The sequence below is a fragment of the Salminus brasiliensis genome, chromosome 25 (assembly GCF_030463535.1).
Source record: "Salminus brasiliensis chromosome 25, fSalBra1.hap2, whole genome shotgun sequence".
Taxonomy (NCBI): domain Eukaryota; kingdom Metazoa; phylum Chordata; class Actinopteri; order Characiformes; family Bryconidae; genus Salminus; species Salminus brasiliensis.
The window spans coordinates 25,201,646-25,222,305 of NC_132902.1; the positions used below are offsets into that span (position 1 = coordinate 25,201,646).

The 20,660-nt window shown below is 41.7% G+C and overlaps 1 protein-coding gene across 1 annotated transcript in view; it reads left to right on the plus strand.

The window, feature by feature from the left end:
• The window catches only part of galns (galactosamine (N-acetyl)-6-sulfatase), a 51,189-nt gene extending 31,114 nt beyond the window's left edge, over positions 1-20,075 (plus strand). Inside the window, exons 12-14 of the mRNA XM_072671003.1 lie at positions 6,608-6,729; positions 16,916-17,033; positions 19,850-20,075. Of these exons, the coding sequence (XP_072527104.1) occupies positions 6,608-6,729; positions 16,916-17,033; positions 19,850-19,936 (327 nt within the window). The 3' untranslated portion in view covers positions 19,937-20,075. The remainder of the gene's footprint in view (positions 1-6,607; positions 6,730-16,915; positions 17,034-19,849) is intronic.
• Positions 20,076-20,660: the final 585 nt, after the last annotated feature.

Here is a 20,660-nt window from a genome sequence, read left to right on the forward strand (position 1 = left end):
GGGTTTTATATAGCACTGGGAGATAATGATTTGCAAGTGGTAATGCACACACACACACACACACAACATTATTATTATTATTATACACAGATGAAGCCTCAAATAATGTATATAATAATAATAATAATAGTACAAATATGTGCACATGCACTGTTTACATTAAGGCAGAAGTGTGATTTAAGATGCACACTAAGTGTGAATATGAAGTCTGTCAGTTACAACTGGGTGTTTGTGCCGCCTGCCATCAGCAGCCGGAGCCTGAGAGAGCACAATTGGCCTTTCTCTTTCTGGGAGGGTAGATGGCTCTCTCTCCCCCCACATCACTTCAGGCCTCTGCTAGCCAGTGACGATGCAGCCGCGGGATTTAGGATTAATTAAAAAAAGGCAGTGGCTGGTTGTGCATGTGCCAGTCTTGACCCTCCCAGGGTCAGGAGCATTACATGTGAGGGAGGAGAGTACCAATGAGTGGGAGGGGTAATCTAAAATTGGGGAAGAAAATTAGGTACAAAATTATGGGTACAAATCTTTTTTTTAAATGAGTGACAGAATCCAGTATGTTCAGGTGTAGTATAGTGAGGTAGACCAGTATATCAATATTAATAAGTATTGTTATTATTATAATTGGTATACTGATCAGTGCTCACTGTCTCAGTGTTAGCTTATACTTTGCTTATTAATAGTAGTATTAGTATATGGATCATATAAAATGATTAAGAATTAAGAAAATATATTAAGAACATGTATAATTATTATATTATTATTTATTTTTCTTCTTAAAATACTGCTGCTACTACTACTACTACTAATAATAATAATAATAATAGTAGTGTTTATAATATAATATAATACATATAATGATTAGAAAATATTAAGAATATTTATTAATAATAATAATAATAATAATAATAATAATAATGAGAACAATATTATTATTATTATTAGTAGTAGTGTATTAATATAATGAGTAGAAAATATTAAAAACATTTATTATTATTATTATTAGTAGTAGTAGTAGTAGTAGTAGTAGTGTATTAATATAATGAGTAGAAAATATTAAGAACATTATTATTATTAGTAGTAGTAGTGTTGGTGGTGGTGGTGTTGGTGGTAGTGGTATATTAATAATATAATATTAGAATATATTAAGACCATTTCTTCTTCTTCTTCTTCTTATTATTATTATTATTATTATTATTTCCTCTTCTTCTTTTTCTTCTTCTTGTTATTGTTATTGTTGTTGCTGTAATATTTTAAATGCCTGTTTAAATTTGCATAAAGGCCTTTGCAAATATTAGTACATAATAAAGAGTGATATACTAAAAACTATAAATACTTTTAATGTAACTCAGTGTAACAACAAATCTAATCTAATCCGGTTTATTGTCTAATCCCATTAATACACAATACATACAGATTATTCTAATCTAGGAGGTGTTGGACCTTCTGTTTCTATTGGTCTGTTCTTTAGGAATAATGGACACAGTGCTGAGAGCAGCCGCCTCCTGTGGTTTCCAGGTACATCCAAACGTAAGACAGTAAGAAAGAGAACCACAGCTGTTTATACCTTCAGACGTCAGGCCAGGTGCACAACCCAGGCCTCAAAACTCGGATCAGATCAGAGCTTTGATGAATTGGGCTTGATGAGCATCACCAGGCTTGGTACTGCTGGGGAAGACTCAGTGGGAGTTTGGGGGGTTTCATCATAGAGGAACCCGAATCCTGTCTTGGTAGAAGGCCGCCGATGTTCTCCGATGCTCCTCACACTCTCAACGTGCTCTTCGCATGCCCTGGGCTTTCTTCTCCGAGTTTGTTTTATGGCCCATCGGCTGCTTAAATTGCTCTCTCCTGGAGGGCCGCTGAATCAATAGCCGCCTCCTTTATCAGCTCATGTGAACTGGAGTGGAACTTCACAAATAATGGCGGCTGATTGCCTGTGAGCTGTCTATCGATTGGCCGAGCAGGCTGAGGACGGTTGGAGAGGAGAGGAGAGGAGAGGAGAGAGGGGCTCGTGTCATTCCACCTCACGGTTAATGTGTTTTTGGGGGCCTTCGTCAGGGGTGGGGGGGCTTCAGAAGTGGAAGCCTCAGAGATTCAACAACCTGCTCTGACCTTTGAGCACCTGTCCTGCGCCGTCTCTCTCAATGCTCAATGGCGGCGTAATTCAAACATCCAGGCACACTGGAACCATGTCGGATGACATGAGCATAAGGAGACGCTGCATTAGGCTGTTTCTCTTTGCCCTCCTCTTTAAAACAGCCAGTTTTTTTCTGCTCCTCCTGGTTTGTTTGCTCTTAAATTCGTCCGAAATGATGGCTTAATAGTATCGGTCACGCCGACGCCTTCCTCTCCAAACCCACGCGGGTCACTGAAGTGCGAAATGAGAAATTTCACAGAATAAGTGCTTTTTGCATCCGATGCTCCTTCCCGGGCCGAGAAAAAAAGTGAAATATGAAATAGTTGATTGTGGCTCGCGTTGGCCCCCGCTATTAGACGGATGGCTGGATTGTGTATACGTCTCTTCTTTTGTGAATTTCACTCCAAAAAGCCATTAATGAAGGCCTTTGATTGGCAGCTTGTTGCCGGGCGAGCTCAGGTTTGGCGGCCTGTTAAGGATTGCCTCTGAACGCAGCTTTTTAACCCAAAACCACTGAAGTATAAAAATAATTGACTTTTATTTAATAAATTATTAGTTCAAATTTACTACTACTAGCACTTAATAATTATAACTATAATAATTAAACTAGCAGCCTTCAATTAATATAAGTGTACCATTAATATATACTGTAGACAGATAGATACACAGACAGACAGACAGACAGACAGACAGACAGATAGATACAAAGACAGACAGACAGACAGACAGACAGATAGATACAAAGACAGACAGACAGACAGATAGATACAAAGACAGACAGGCAGACAGACAGACAGATAGATACAAAGACAGACAGACAGACAGACAGACAGATAGATACAAAGACAGACAGACAGACAGATAGATACAAAGACAGACAGACAGATAGATACAAAGACAGACAGACAGACAGACAGATAGATAGATAGACAGACAGATAGTTAGACAGATAGTTAGACAGACAGACAGATAGTTAGACAGACAGACAGAGAGACAGATAGATAGATAGATAGATAGATAGATAGATAGATAGATACATAGATAGATAGATAGATAGATAGATAGATAGACAGACAGACAGATGGATAGACGGATAGATAGATAGACAGACAGACAGACAGACAGATAGTTACAAAGACAGACAGACAGACAGACAGATAGACAGACAGATAGATTGATAGACAGACAGATAGTTAGACAGATAGTTAGACAGACAGACAGATAGTTAGACAGACAGACAGATAGTTAGACAGACAGAGAGACAGATAGACAGACAGAGAGACAGATAGACAGACAGATAGATAGATAGATAGATACATAGATAGATAGATAGACAGACAGACAGATGGATAGACGGATAGATAGATAGATAGACAGACAGTCAGATAGACAGACAGTCAGACAGACAGATAGATATGTACATATAACAATAATATATCCCATATGCATATTTATGCATGTAAGTATCCATACAGTACTGTACACTGCACACAGTACACACAGTACACACAGTACACATGTACCTGTACTGAATACGTGGACAGGTCTTGGTGGCCTCCCTCACTAGTCCATCCTTGCACAGTCACGCTGGTCAGATATATGCATGTGCCATATTCCTTCCTTCCTTCTTAATGATGGGGTTAACTTAACTCCAGGGGACCTTCAGTGGTAAAATAGTGGTATCCCTCCCCTGACTTATCCTCTTCACTAAGCTTGGAGGAGTGTTCTTTAGTCTCCATGGTGTGTTCATTCGTAGCCAAGAATACTGATGAACCAGAGACTGGACCTTCCAGACGGGTTTCTTTATTCTACAGTCAGTGGAGACACATTCCCTGCACTCAGGTGATCTCCATTTCACTACCTGCGAGACTACCAGCACCTACCAGCACTGCCTACAATATTCCCCCCCTGTAAAGTGACTGATCTAATTCAACACTTATTTTACTGTCTATATTTAAGTCACATTACTATATATATCATTTCTACAGTAGGGGATGAATACTTATATATATATATTATATATAATGTTATAAATTATATTTATAAATATGAATAGTACTGTGCAAAAGGCAGCTGTGAAAAATAAGGGTTTATCTGCTCAGTAAAATATCACTCCTACAGAAGGTAGTGGAGGTTCTCCATCACTGTGTTCATCATTAGAACATCTCCAGAGTTCTCCTCTCTCATGGAGTCTAGTATTATTTAGAGTTCTCCTCAGATCAACACCTGGTTTGGTGGTAAATCAGGGCTTAATGATGGTAAATCAGGTGAGCTGCTGCTGCTGCTGCTGCTGCTGCTGCTGCTGCTGATGGAGGTGAACACATCCTCCACGCTGTGCTGGCTGGACTGGGGGGCGTCCAGGAGAAACCTGGAGGAACCGAGCTCTGTTCTTCAGACTAGCTCACTGACAAGATCTCACTACTTTCTTTCTTCAGAATGAGAAGCTCTTGTTTCTCCTTTTTACTGGATTTATGTTCACCTGCTTTATCTGTTCTGATGAGATGCGGAGCTTCTATATATATATGGATAATGTTGCTGATATTTAAACTCTGTATTGAAGTGATAGTCCTCCTCAAATAATAATTACTGTGGCTAGCCCTGCCCCTCGCTCTTAGACGGATGGCTGGATTATGTAGACGCCACTTATTTATGAAGGCCTTTGATTGGCAGCTTGTTGCTATGCAAGCTCAGATTTGGCGGCCTGTTAAGGATTGCCTCTGAACGCAGCTTTTTAACCCAAAGCACTTAGTGCAATTTTGCAGCGAGCCACTGAAGTATAAAAGGAATTGACATTTACAGAACTTATTTAGCTACTGGCTTGGTATTTGAGGGAGGTTTTGGCGAGCGGAGTACTATGTGAGTCATTTACTTAAGAGGTGTCCTTGAAGACGTATTCCCTTCTCCTGGATTGGTTTAACACTGCAATAACCTGTTCCTGCTTTTTTTTAAGCCGTGTGTTTGCTGTATTATTAATAGGCAGAGCTGCTTGGGTTCGCTCGGAGACGCTCTGCCTGAGCCTGGTGGGACCTGCTGGTTGTTTCATGCCTCCAAGATCAGTGGAAAAAAAAGACAGAGCAGAGTGTCAGGCCAGATCACGGGGGACTCAACTACAGCTCTGAACTGTGTGTGTGTGTGTGTGTGTGTGTGTGTGTGTGTGTGTGTGTGTGTGTGTGTGTGTGTGAGTGTGTCTCATCAGCCCCCTGCTGTACACAGGCCCAGTGTTTGGCTCCTTGGAGGCCATGTACAACCTCCACAGTATACACACACACACAATAACACACTCCTATGCTACTGCAGGCTTGTGTGGACGTAAAACACACACACACACACATACACACACACACACCAGCAGGACAATCCCCTACAGACCCTTGCAAAGGACTAAAACTCAGACATCCCTTTTTATTTATTTTTATTTATTTATAGTTTGTTTATTTATTTTTGAATTGTGGCGATTAGAGCTACATTATTAGGACAAAAGTATTGGGACACCTGCTCATTCACTGTTTCTTCTGAAATCAAGGGTATTGAAAAGAGCTGACCCTGCTTTTGCTGGAGTAACTGTCTCTACTGTCCAGAGAAGAAGGCTTTCAACTAGATTCTGGAGGAGGAGCATTGCTGTGAAGATTTGATTGCATTCAGCGACAGGAGCGTTAGAGAGTTTAGGGGTTTCTGTACACCCCTTATTTCTCTAAAGCCCCCCAGCATCGAGCTTTGAAGCAGTGGAAGAACTGTGTTATTTGGAATGATGGTGGTGGAGCTCCATCCAGTACTTTTGGGATGAGTTGGGGATGATGAGGTGGGGTGGTGATCATCATCCAACGTCCTGACCTCACTCTCTTGTCGCTCTTGTTGCTGAATGCAATCAAATCCTCACAGCAATGCTCCTTTAAAATCTAGTAGAAAGTCTTCTTCTCTGGACAGTAGAGGCAGGTACTCCAGCAGAAGCAGGAGAAACTCTTTTTAATACCCTTAAAACAGTAAATGAGCAGGTGTCCCAATACTTTTGTCAACATAAGTATATATATCAATCCTATATATATTATATACTGTATATGTAAATACCCAGTAATAATATACATTTTAATAAATAATTAAATTAAATTAAATTAAATTAATAAATAACATTTTAAAGTCATTTTTACTGTTTTAAAGTCTGGACATTTTGTTCTGGACATTTCAGGCTTGATGTTTTTCTTTGGTTGTCCTATGTAAACACACACACACACACACACACACACCCGTCCACACTCCAGCCTGTCCACTGGCCTGTGTGTTGTGATGTGGATGTTGATCCTGCCTTGTAGACACAGAGTTATTGACATGCCACTGCGTGTCCCCATCCATCACGTCTCTTAAGTGAATTCTCTCCTGAAGGGCACTTCAGCACTGTCAGCGCGTCCCCGCTCACTCCTGTCTGTCCATGCTGTGGACGTGTACAGCTCACTGTTTCCATTCTGCTCCCTCACACAGGGCATAAACTTCTGTCCAGGCCAGGCGGTGGCTGGGGTCACCACACACACCCAGGAGGAACACACCATGCAGCCACTCATCTTCCACCTGGGGCGGGACCCTGGGGAGAAATACCCAATCAAGTAAGTGTGTGAATTGGATATACAGTTTTTCAGAATGAGTGTGTGGATCATATTAACATTATAGAGCATTATAGAGCGCCCCCTACGCTTCCTGTAGTGTATTACAGTCTGTCAGAGTGAATATGTGGATTATATGAACATTATAGCGCGCCCCCTACGCTCCCTATAGTGCATTACAACCTGTCACAATGACCGTGTGGATCATATAAACATTATAGAGCTCCCCCTACGCTTTCTGTAGTGTATTACAGTCTATCAGAGTGAATATGTGGATCATATGAACACTATAGAGCATTATAGAGCTCCCCCTACGCTTTCTGTAGTGTATTACAGTCTATCAGAGTGAATATGTGGATCATATGAACACTATAGAGCATTATAGAGCGCCCCCTACGCTTTCTGTAGTGTATTACAGTCTATCAGAGTGAATATGTGGATCATATGAACACTATAGAGCATTATAGAGCGCCCCCTACGCTTTCTGTAGTGTATTACAGTCTATCAGAGTGAATATGTGGATCATATGAACACTATAGAGCATTATAGAGCGCCCCCTACGCTTCCTGTAGTGTATTACAGTCTGTCAGAGTAAATATGTGGATCATATGAACATTATAGAGCGCCCCCTACGCTTCCTGTAGTGTATTACAGTCTGTCAGAATGAGCGTGTGGATCATATGAACATTATAGAGCATTATAGAGCGCCCCCTACGCTTCCTGTAGTGTATTACAGTCTGTCAGAATGAGCGTGTGGATCATATTAACATTACAGAGCGTTATAGAGCGCCCCCTACACTTCCTGTAGTGTATTACAGTCTGTCAGAATGAGCGTGTGGATCATATGAACATTATAGAGCATTATAGAGCGCCCCCTACGCTTCCTGTAGTGTATTACAGTCTGTCAGAATGAGCGTGTGGATCATATGAACATTATAGAGCATTATAGAGCGCCCCCTACGCTTCCTGTAGTGTATTACAGTCTGTCAGAATGAGCGTGTGGATCATATGAACACTATAGAGCATTGTAGAGCGCCCCCTACGCTTCCTATAGTGTATTACAGTCTGTCAGAATTACTGTGTTCATCTAATGAACATTATAGAGCGCCCCCTACACTTCCTATAGTGTATTAGTCTGTCAGAATTACTGTGTTCATCTAATGAACATTATAGAGCGCCCCCTACACTTCCTATAGTGTATTAAAAAGGATAAAGGATATTAGTCTGTCAGAATGACTGTGTGGGCCACATGAACACTATAGAGCACTTTTTAAATGACATAATAGAAGCCATATCGCCCCCTACGCTTCCTGTAGTAAATTACAGTGTCAATAAAGATCATATTAACACTACTGAACATTATAGAGCACTTTTTAAATTTTAAAAGATGTCACATCAGTCTGTAGAACGACTGCATGGATCGTATAAACGTTATAATAAAAGACAGATCTGTGAATTTGTCAACTAATTATTGCAGCCCTGCCGCTGTCTGTGACTGATTCATCTGTCTTTGTCTGACCACAGCCTGCTGGTGAAAGGTGGGGAGGAGGGATGGAGGGGTGGTGGTGATGGGGGGGAGGGGGGGTGCAAGACTGAATCCTTCGGATCGATACTGATTCTGGCACTAGCGGCGCTGCAGATTGATCTGCGCAGTCTGAAGAAGACTGATTAATCGCTGCTCTTTGTGATTGCAAACAGCGCCTTTTAAAGATCGCTATCTGCACACACTCCGGCGGCGGATAAAATTGCGAGACAGATCGTTCTGACGGAGATGGAAGGGGGCGCTGGTTAATGAACACTCTCGTGGTCATCCAAGCGCGGCCCGGTCAGAGTTAAACGCGCTTGCGAAAAAGCAGCGGTCACAGAGGCGGAAATCTGGGCGGATAGTCATGAATGCTGAAGAGCTTTCAGAAGAGAAGGAGGGATGGTGCGTTAGGATGCACTGTGTGTTTAAAGCATGTGTGGCTGAAATGCTTGTGGAGAGGTTAGATCATATGAACATTTATAGAGCAATTATAGAGCACCCTCTGTGCTTCATGTAGTGTACTACAGTCTGTCAGAATGGGTGTGTTGATCTTATGAACATTACAGAGCATTATAGAGCGCCCCCTACACTTCCTGTAGTGTATAACAGTCGATCAGAATGACTGTGTTGATCCTATGAACATTATAGAGCATTATAGAGCTCCCCCTACATATCCTGTAGTGTATTACAGTCTGTCAGAATGATTGAGTGGATGATATAAACATTATAGAGCATTATAGAGCGCCCCCTACGCTTCCTGTAGTGTATTACAGTCTGTCAGAATGAGTGTGTGGGTGATATAAACATTATAGAGCATTATAGAGCGCCCACTACGCTTCCTGTAGTGTATTACAGTCTGTCAGAATGATTGAGTGGATGATATAAACATTATAGAGCATTATAGAGCGCCCACTACGCTTCCTGTAGTGTATTACAGTCTGTCAGAATGGCCATGTTTGTGATATAAACATTATAGAGCGCCCCCTACACTTCCTGTAATGTATTACAGTCTGTCAGAATCCCCTTGTGACTCAAATGAACATTATAAACCATTTTTAAGCTCCCCCTGCACTTCCTGTAGCATATTACAGTCTGTCAGAATGACCGTGTGGGTGATATAAACATTATAGAGCATTATAAAGCGCCCCCTATGCTTCCTGAAGTGTATTACAGTCTGTCAGAATCAGCATGTGGATAATATGAACGTAACAGAGCATTATAGAGCGCTGCCTACGCTTCCTGTAATGTATTACACTCTTTTCAGAGTTTCATAAAGCGGCAGAGATCTGGGCAGATAGTCATGCATGCTGAAGAGCTCTCAGATGAAAGGAGGGATGGTGCATTAGGATGCACTGTGCGGCTACAGCATGTGTGGCTGAAGAACTTTGGCTGTGATGGTGCTGGACTTTGGCTGTGGACCTCTTTGGAGCGTTGGAGCGCTTTGCCCTCAACCTCAAACCACAGCGCTGTGTGTGTTTATTGACTGAGCCGGCTTGATCGGCCTTTATTTGCCTTCAGTTGCATTTTTTCAGTAAGATTAGCCCTCCAACCCTCAGGCTGTTGATATCCCTCTAGGCGCCCCCCCCCTCTCTCTCGCTTATTCTTTCTCTCACACAAGCTCACTATCACACACTCGCATGCACACACAATCTTTTTATTTATCTATCCTCTTTCTATCCCTCTCTCTTTATCACACACATACACACACAATCTCCTTATTTATCTCTCTCTCTCTCTCTCTCTCTCTCTCTCTCCCTCCTCCACACAATCACAGTCTTCCCTTTTATCTTGTAAAGGCATCTCATACCCATGCACTCTCTCTCTCTCTCTCTCTCTCTCTCTCTCTCTCTTGCTCTCTGGCTTCCATCCCTCATCCCTCTCTTTTCTCTCCTCCTCTTTATTTCCACCCCCCTCCTCCTCATTTCTTCTTCTCTCTTGAAGTGAGATGGAATAATTAAACATTAATGTTGTTTTTGATCTCTCCATCCCTCTTTGCTTGGCTGGACTCGAGCCCCTCCGCTGGAGTGAAGGGGGGTGGGGGTGTTCTCTGAAGAAATCGATAGCTGTGTTGAATACTGGAGAATTTATTTGGCTGGCTTTCAGAGAGTGTTCTTGTAGTGTCACACTTTACCCCCCCCCCCCCATTCCTGTAGAGTGTGTGTGTGTGTGTGTGTGTGTTTGAAGAGAGGCGTCTTTGGAAGTGCTTGAGTGGACCTTACACCTCCCCCCTCCTCCCCGCTTGTCCTCCCTCTCTCTTTCTCCTGCTCTCTCTCTCTCTCTGTGCCATTGTCAGGCTGTAGGCCTCGTGCTCCCTGGGCTCCCAGCTGGAGTGGCCCATGCTCATTAATCTCTGTCTGCACCTAAAGAGCCACTTAAGATGATGTAGAGCCTGTCTGTACACATACCTCCAGTCCTGTGGCAGGCTGACAGCACATCCCAACCCAACACGGCATATCCCAACCCAACACGGCGCATTCCATCCCAGCATAACATTTTCCAACCCAGCAGCACACTTAGCACATCCCATCCCAACAGTGCACTTGCCATCTCCTTTCAACCCAACACATCACATCCCAACGTGGCAGATCCCGTCCCAGCATGGCACACTCCCATATCAACTGAGCTAACTCTGCACATTCCATCTGAGCATTGCCTGTCCCATCCAAACACGGCACATCCAAGCTCAATAAGGCACATCCCATCTCAACAATGCCGCATCCCATAGCGAAACAGGACATCCAGGGCAAACTCGGCACATCCATATTCCATCCCAGCCTATGGCACATCCCATCCTGGGACATCCTGTCCCATGCCAGCACAGCACATCCCATACAAACATGCCACATCCAATCCCAGTATGACATATTCCAACATGGCTAATCCCAATCCAACCCAACACTTCCCAACATGGCACATCACAAAAAGGGACTTCGCAACCCAACAAGCCACATTCCATCCCAACACAGCACATCCCATCCTAGCATGGGTCCCCTCCAAAACTGACTCTGCACATTCCATCTCAGCATTGCCTATCCCATCCAAACACGGCACATCCAAGCTCAATAAGACCACACCCATCCCAACAATGCCGCATCCCACAGCGAAACAGGACATCCAGGGCAAACTCGGCACATACATATTCTATCCCAGCATGACGTATCCCAAGATGGCACATCCCATCCAAACACAGCACATCCTGTCCCATGCCAGCACAGCACATCCCATCCAAACATGCCACATCCAATCCCATCACGACATATTCCAACTTGGCACATCCAATCCGAAAGCGGCCCATCCCATCCCAATGTGGGACATCCCATCCCAACACAATGTATTACAACTTGGAACATCCAATCCAAAAATGGCATAACAATCCAAAAATCTCAAAATGGGACAACCCAACACAACATATTCCAACTTGGAACGTCCAATCCAAAAATGGCACAATCCATCCCAACGTGGGACGTCCCATCCCAACACAACGTATGCTAACTTGGAACATCCAATCCAAAAATGGCATATCCAATCTCAAAATGGGACAACACCATCTATTCCAACTTGGAATGTCCAATCCAAAAATGGCACAATCCATCCCAACGTGGGACGTCCCATCCCAACACAACATATTACAACTTGGAACATCCAATCCAAAAATGGCACATCCAATCCAAAAATGGTATATCCAATCCAAAAATCTCAAAATGGGACAACCCAGCACAACGTATTCCAACTTGGAACGTCCAATCCAAAAATGGCACAATCCATCCCAACGTGGGACGTCCCATCCCAACACAACGTATGCTAACTTGGAATATCCAATCCAAAAATGGCATATCCAATCTCAAAATGGGACAACACCATGTATTCAAACTTGGAACATCCAATCCAAAAATGGAACATCCAGTCTTAACATGGAACATCCCATCCCAACACAGCATATTTCAACTCAGCACATCCCATCCCAATGCGACATCCAATCCCAATGCAGTATTTCCCATCCCATCCAAACACAGCATATCCCAGTCCAATATGATACATCCCAATCCAGCACAATCTAGAACAGCCTTTTTCACAATTGTGCTCGACTACCATCCTCTTCCTCACACTCTGTATTCTGAAGGGTATTTAGGGGCTTTTGTCTGCTCCCCTTTATCCTCCCTGGATGATTTGTTACCTCAGGAGGTTTGATTGAACACAGAACCTTAGAAATGCTCCCTTATTCCATCATCTTCCACCACCTTTCATCTGAAGACCCTCTCACCTCAACTCGTTATCTTAACGGCACCATTCTCGGATGTCGTTTGGGTGATGAATGAGGGGGGTCAACGATGCTCTGACCTCTGTTCTGACCACGCTAACCAGGACGGCTGACCGAACAAGGCCCTGATCGAATGATCCCTGGATGTGGGCCCTGTCCCAGCTGCCTAAACCCTCTCCTCCCCCTCTTGCCCCACCCTAGCCAGTGGCCCTGCCACCCTGCAGCGAGCACTTAAGCCCTGCGGCTAATGTAGCCGGCGGCTCAAGCCTCATCTGCTGCCGACAAGCATTTCAGCCTCCAATCAATAGTCCTCCCTGAATTGCTCAATTTCCACAGAGGAGAGAGAGAGAGAGAGAAAGGGCAGAGGTATTTGATTGTCTCTTCAGCTCAATTCCCTCGTCTTCTGCCAAGTGTGTGTGTGTGTGTGTGTGTGTGTGTGTGTGTGTGTGTGTGATTGACTTCTTTTATTTATCCATTCAGTTGTACTTGTCTGTGTTTTGTTCCTGAGAGTGCTGATATGGGGGTAGTAACTGTTTTTATTGCTTCCCCCTTGCACAGTAGTGCTTTTAAACATACATTATTTGGACAAAAGTATTGGGACACCTGCTTATTTACTCTGTCTTCTGAAATCAAGGGTATTAAAAAGAGATGATCCTGCTTCTGTTGGAGTAACTGTTTCTACTATCCAGGGAAGAAGGCGGGTCAAGTCGGATGATGGTCACCTCCCCACCTCACCATCCCCAACTCCCCAGCTTATTCCAAAAGTAGCGTATGGAACTCCACCATCCATCCACTGCTCCACAGCTCAATGCTGGGGGGCTTTATACCCCTCTAGCCCACGCCTGGCATTATTAGGCAGCATGGTGCCAATAGGTTCATGATGTTTATCTGATCCAGCCCTATTCTATTGGCAGTACTTCTTCTTTACAGGGACTAGACAAGCTGTGTGTGTGTGCATTTGCACATCTGTGTCAGCAAAAGGTGCAACTTAAAATAGCTGAATGCATTCATTAGAAGGGGTGTCCACAAACATTTGGACATTTAGTGTACTGTATTTGTGTGTGTTTTAGAAGTGCAGGGGTTGTGAATCACTAATCAGTTTGGTGACACCTGAGCAATACCCCTGCCCCCTGGGTGCCATGCATTATAAATCAAAGGCCCGCATTTGCATGCAGTGTTATTATAATTTATGCCCCTGCGCTTACAGCAGGGAATCTGTGGGATAGCAGTGATGCTAACGAACCGTGCTGACCGAGGACTTTTCATTGTTCGCCTGGACCCTCTGCATAAATAAACATGCTAGCGTTAATTATTGATTCAGGACTTAAGGGGTCCGCAGCCTCAGCACATTGTAGTAAAGGTGGAAGCACACGCGGGGCACGCGGCAGACCCCCCTCTGAACCATCTGATGCGCACTGTGCGTGAAACCCATTGTTCCGCTGCACTAGATCACATCCCTCCATCTCTCCAGCGCACGGCCGGGTCAGACGGCCGGCCTCGGGAGGAGCGGAGATTCCTAGCACGGTTCTACGTTCTAACAGAACTGAATAAATGAACTCTGCTCCCTTAGAACCGCGAACACACTCAGAACCTTTACAGACATGCAGCTTGTGAGCAACAGAGGACAGATACGCAATGTGTCCAAATGTTTTTGGACACCCCTTCTAATGAATGCATTCAGCCGCTATAAGTTGCACCCATTGCTGACACAGATGTGTATATGCACACACATACACACACACACACACACACACACAGCTCACAGTCTCCCTGTAGAGAAGTACTGCCAATAGAATAGGACTAGCATTAAGCTGTGGAGCAGTGTGAGAACGGTGTTCTCTGGAATGATGAGTGGTAGAGAAGTGATAGTGAGGAGTGATAGAAGAGCACAGGAGTGGTTGTGGAGTAATAGGAGGCATCCTAGAGGAGTGAAAGTGGAGTGACAGCTGTAGAGGAGTGATAGCGGGGTGATGGTGTGATAGAGGAGCAGGTGTTATTGTGTGGTGGAAGCCCCTCAGCCCCCGGGGAAAGGAGGAGTGAGGGGAGTGAAGGTGTGAATGGGACTGAGCCTGGGGTTATTACACTAATTGACCCTTCACCCAGCGCACACACACTTGTGCACTCACACACTCCCAAGGGGCCAATCAGAGGGCTCCGTTTGGGAGGGGGCAGCGGAGGGACGGAGCTGGCACAGGTGCTGCCTGACAGTGTATTAAGGGTGTAATTGGTGTGGCAATATTTGTGTGTGTGTGTGTGTGTGTGTGTATTTCTCCACAACACACAGACATGCTCTGAGGATCCCATTAACCCTACAGGTCCTATAGAGTACAGTGTGCTTCTGAGAGCCACAGGGGTCCTGTATATGTGTGTGTTCATTTATAGCTATATATATATATATATATATATATATATATATATATATATATATATATATATATATATATATATATATATAAAAATATGTGTGTGAATATGGTGCGTATTGTTATTACATAGGTACGTGTATGTGTATATTATTTTTTATTATATATATATTGTGTGTGTGTGTATATGAATCTACATTACATCTTAATATTCATATTGTGTAAAATCAAGTGTGTGTGTCTGAAAAGAGTGAGAGACATTAAAGGTTGCTGAGGGTTACAGCAGGCTGTCTGTCACTCAGAATAAAAGGAGAATGGGGTCAGTACCTTTTTTTGAGGTGTCTCTCAATGGGCATCTTATGTACCACCTGATTGACAGTGGTGCGAGTGTGTGTGTGTGTGTGTGTGTGTGTGTGTGTGTGAGTGTTTATGCTGGTGGAGTTTTTTTTTTTTTTTTTTGTTTGTTTTTTAAGAAACACAGTTCACAGTTATTACCCAGGCTAGGCTAGGGCTCCTGGATGAGGAGCGAGTACACCTGTAAATAAACGCAGGTCTGTGTGTGTGTAGGAGTGTGTAGACGCACAGTGTTGTCTGATAGTCAGAAGACCTGGAAGCAGAAGCAGAAGTACACACAAATAAACAGGCTGTAATATGGAATATATATATATATATATATATATATATATATATATATATATATATATATATATATATATATAATGTGCATATCTTTACTGTGATCACTGATCGCCATGACTACGCCATGACAGCACAGATAAAGGCTTTTAATTAACAGCCCAAACCCAGCAGTGAAATTACACACGTCTGCTGAGCGTAGATGTAATGATGATGGTAAAATAGTGGAAAGGGAGTTTTCAGAGGGATTAATCCATTCACTTCCACTGTAAATATGCAGGAATGCATTCAGCTAGTTTAAGCTGCATCCATTGCTGACACAGATGTGCAAATGCACACACTGTAGAGAAGAAGTACTGCCCATAGAATAGGACTCTCTGGAGCAGATAAACATCAACCTATCCCCAACCCCTGCACCTCTAAAACACACATGCACGCCACATTACAGTACACTATATGTCCAAAAGTTTGTGGACACGCCTTCTAACTTTAGGATGCACCCATTGCTGATACGGCTCGTCTAGTCTATATAGAGAAGAAGTACTGCCAATAGAATAGGACTCTCTGGAGCAGATCAACATCATGACCCTATTGGCTCCATGCTGCCTAATAATGCCAGGCTTGGGCTATAGAGGGGTATAAAGCCCCCCAGCATTGAGGAGCTGTGGAGCAGTGGAATAACTGTATATATACATATATATATAGGATAGATAGATATAAGTGTAAAGATATAGATATGAGTTTAGGTGTGAGTGTATGAGGGAATTGGGGTGTGTAGTTGTACCCTGCGATGGACTGATGCCCTGTCCAGGGGATATTCCTGCCTTGAACCCAGTCATTCTGGGTAGGCTCCAGACCACCCACCACGATCCTGACCAGGGAGACGTGTATAGAAATGTATAAAAAATGTTTGATTTTTGTATATTTATTTATTTATTTATTTATCAATCATTTTTTTCGTTAGTTGTCATATACTGCGCCGGTTTGGGGAAACATGCTGACCCCTCCGTTGATTTGCGTGTGTGCTGCCACGCCTGACGATAACCATTCACTGGGCTGTGTGTGTGTGTGTGTGTGTGTGTGTGGGAGGTGGAAGCAATGGCTTGAGTGTCCTTGACTCTACTAAAGAGCCAGGCTCTTTTCAGAGGGGCCTTTTATGTGTGTGTGTGTGTGTGTGTGTGTGTGTGTGTGTTATTGTATGTGAACATGGCTGAATTGATGGTCCAGTGCTGTTTCAGTGTGTGTATGATTGGTTTTGTTCACGCTGCTTCAAGTACATTTCTTTCCCCTTTCTCTCTGCTTCCCTCCCCCAACCTCTGTCTCTCTCTCTCTCTCTCTCTGTCTCTATCTCTCTCTCTCTCTCTCTCTCTCTCTCTCTCTCTCTCTCTCTCTCTCTCTCTCTCTCAGTGTCCTATCTGAAGAGTATCAGGATGTTCTGGCTCGTATCTCTGCAGTAGTGGAGGAGCACGTGAAGACTCTGGTGCCTGGTCAGCCTCAGCTCAACATGTGTGACCTGGCAGTGATGGTAAAAAAAACCAACACTATATATCTTTAATTTATCAGCTAAAACTTGACCATGATTACAGTAATCAGTGAGAGTGTCTACCTGTAATTAACTCTGTATAACATTAGAATAAACCCAAATAAACATGAAGTCAGTGGTCAGTGAGAGCGTCTACCTGTAATTAACTTTATATAACATTAGAATAAACCCAAATAAACATAAAGTCAGTGGTCAGTGAGAGTATCTACCTGTAATTAACTTTATATAACATTAGAATAAACCCAAATAAACATAAAGGCAGTGGTCAGTGAGTGTCTACCTGTAATGAACTCTATATAACATTAGAATAAACCCTAATAAACATAAAGTCAGTGGTCAGTGAGAGTGTCTACCTGTAATGAACTTTATATAACATTAGAATAAACCCAAATAAACATAAAGTCAGTGGTCAGTGAGAGTGTCTACCTGTAATGAACTTTATATAACATTAGAATAAACCCAAATAAACATAAAGTCAGTGGTCAGTGAGAGTGTCTACCTGTAATTAACTTTATATAACATTAGAATAAACCCAAATAAACATAAAGGCAGTGGTCAGTGAGTGTCTACCTGTAATGAACTCTATATAACATTAGAATAAACCCTAATAAACATAAAGTCAGTGGTCAGTGAGAGTGTCTACCTGTAATGAACTTTATATAACATTAGAATAAACCCAAATAAACATAAAGGCAGTGGTCAGTGAGTGTCTACCTGTAATGAACTCTATATAACATTAGAATAAACCCTAATAAACATAAAGTCAGTGGTCAGTGAGAGTGTCTACCTGTAATGAACTTTATATAACATTAGAATAAACCCAAATAAACATAAAGTCAGTGGTCAGTGAGAGTGTCTACCTGTAATGAACTCTATATAACATTAGAATAAACCCAAATAAACATATAGTCAGTGGTCAGTGAGAGCATCTACCTGTAATTAACTCTATATAACATTAGAATAAACCCAAATAAGCATAAAGTCAGTGGTCAGTGAGAGTGTCTACCTGTAATGAACTCTATATAACATTAGAATAAACCCAAATAAACATATAGTCAGTGGTCAGTGAGAGTGTCTACCTGTAATTAACTCTATATATACATAAAGTCCTCTGGTTAAGCTAAGGCACTCTCTCACACAGTAATCACAGCGGACTGTTTATTTGTTTATATCTGGACGAATAGTTCTATGGTCGCCTTATTGTCTTGTGTTTAGTAATGTCTAAGCTTAGAGGTATCTTTTGAATTATTAGCCTATTCTAACTAGCTAAGGTTTTCTTGGGTAAATAGCAAAGCACTTTGTAAGTCGCTCTGGATAAGAGCATCTGCTAAATGCCATAAATGTAAATGTAAATGTAAATGTAAATTTGTTTGTGTATTCTACTGTAATTTTCAGATGATAAGACGTCTGCATGGCGTATATCTGTATTTCTATTTCTGTTGATTCCTTGTTTATCAATTTTACCTTTACACCTTAAAAAAACACCATTTCTGTCATTATCGTCTTGTTTCACTCTGATTACTCAATTAATTATATATATTAATTATATACAATCTATAATCTATAGATCCCCCAATTTCTTATCAAATTGATAACAGCAACCCTAACTGCAATATTTTCCCCATACATCACGACGACATCTCCTTCTCTATACTAAAGCCAGCTCTTAAAATCAGATGCCTTATTTTCTTCACTGACAGTGACACCATAGTGCACTTATAGTACACTGTCTGTTCAGCACGGTCTAGGCAGTCTAGTTCACTATAGTGCTTCTCATAGTGTTCACATACATGAAACATGCCCTCCGTTACTTAGTAATGAGGTTACGGTTAACTCTGGTCTGTTATCCATCAGTTTAGACAATAAATCATCCAGCTTTAGCCTCACCCTCCTTATTACCATGAGTCTGAATTTATGATTCTTTCTGTTTATTAGCATTGTTTTCTTTTTGATGTCTGTATTGTCAGAGCTGTTGGATAATCAGATATGAATTCTTCAGTCTTTATACTCTGCATATTTCATCCCTGCTTTCATTATATATATATATATACACACACACACACATATATATATATATTTTTTTGTCTCTCAATGGGCATCTTATGTACCACCTGACTGTCAGGGGTGCGAGTGTGTGTGTGTGTGTGTGTGTGTGTGTGTGTGTGTGTGTGTGTGTGTTTATGTTAGTGGTGACTTTTTTTTTTTTTTTTTTTTTTTTTAAAGAAACAGAGGTCACAGTTATACTTCACCCCTGCTTTTATTTATATATATATATATATATATATATATATTCAGAGAGAGACAGAGCGAGAGAGAGGGATGGTTGTATAGTGGAGGAAGACTCCCTCTTTGTTTTGGTTGGTTAATATACAGTGCAGAGCAGTCATTAATGTGGCAACAGTGCCCCCAAGTGGCCAATATTATATTATTCTCAAAGACACAGAAACAGTGTATTATTATTATTATTATTATTATTATTATTAATCTTCCTATACAAGTTTTTTACTTTGCATTAAAGTACCCTGGAAACGAGCTGATCATACATTACGCTCTGTGTGAACATGAAAAGTCATGTAAAGTAAAAACCTTGTTTTTCACGAAGTACTTAACCACACAAATACGCATGTAACAAATAAACATTCAACTTTCTTTGAGTTCTAGATAAATCCATTGTCTTTACCAAAGAACCCTTGTGGTTGAGTGCAGAGCAGTCTTCCTCAGTTATCCTCCAGTGCTTGGACCCCTTTGATTGCCGCAGTGAGCAGTTCTGTAAATGTGTTTCTGTGTTTGTCTGGCAGAACTGGTCTCCTCCTGGATGTGAGAGGTTGGGGAAGTGCCTGAAGCCACCACCATCTCAGCCGTATAAGTGTGACTGGCCCCACTGAGGTCCTCTCTTCAAAACTGACCGTGATTGTTAAACCGCTGTAATTTCTGCACATTATTATGATGAACTTTACAGATTCTCACTGAACTCATGACATATTTGTCATGTTTTAATGACATAAATAAAGATATTTTAACTGACTGCTGTGCATGTCTTCATTTAATTTCTTCTTCTTATGGCATTTCACCATTAATATATATGAGAACAGTGAAAACAGTGGTATTTTGGTCAAAATAAAAATCCTTACATGTGTAGATCACTGCAAAACACAACTCTAAGGGTAAATGTATTTATGTATTTTAGATGAATATTAGTTCAGTATTGAACAATATTAGGAAAGACATCAATATGAGATTAAAAAGTATTGATTAGTTTGGTCATTTAAGGCAAAATACAGCCCTGGTGTTTCAAATTGGTCCATTCTCTGCTCATCGTCCATTATGCAAACTAAGCTCTTAATATTATGTTTTAAATTAGCCCCGCCCATTCACTCTGAAATGATAAGAAATGGTTATATGTTATAAACAAAAGAAATGCCCATAACAAGCCATACAAATGTAATGTTTTAATTAATGTAATAATATAAACGTATTTATATAAATATAAATAATAATAAAAATATTTAAATATAACTATAATTTCTCGTTTTTAATTTCGTTAATTATTTAATTATTGACTTTACGACTTTTACGTAAATGTTTTGTTATCATTTATTTATTGTAAAA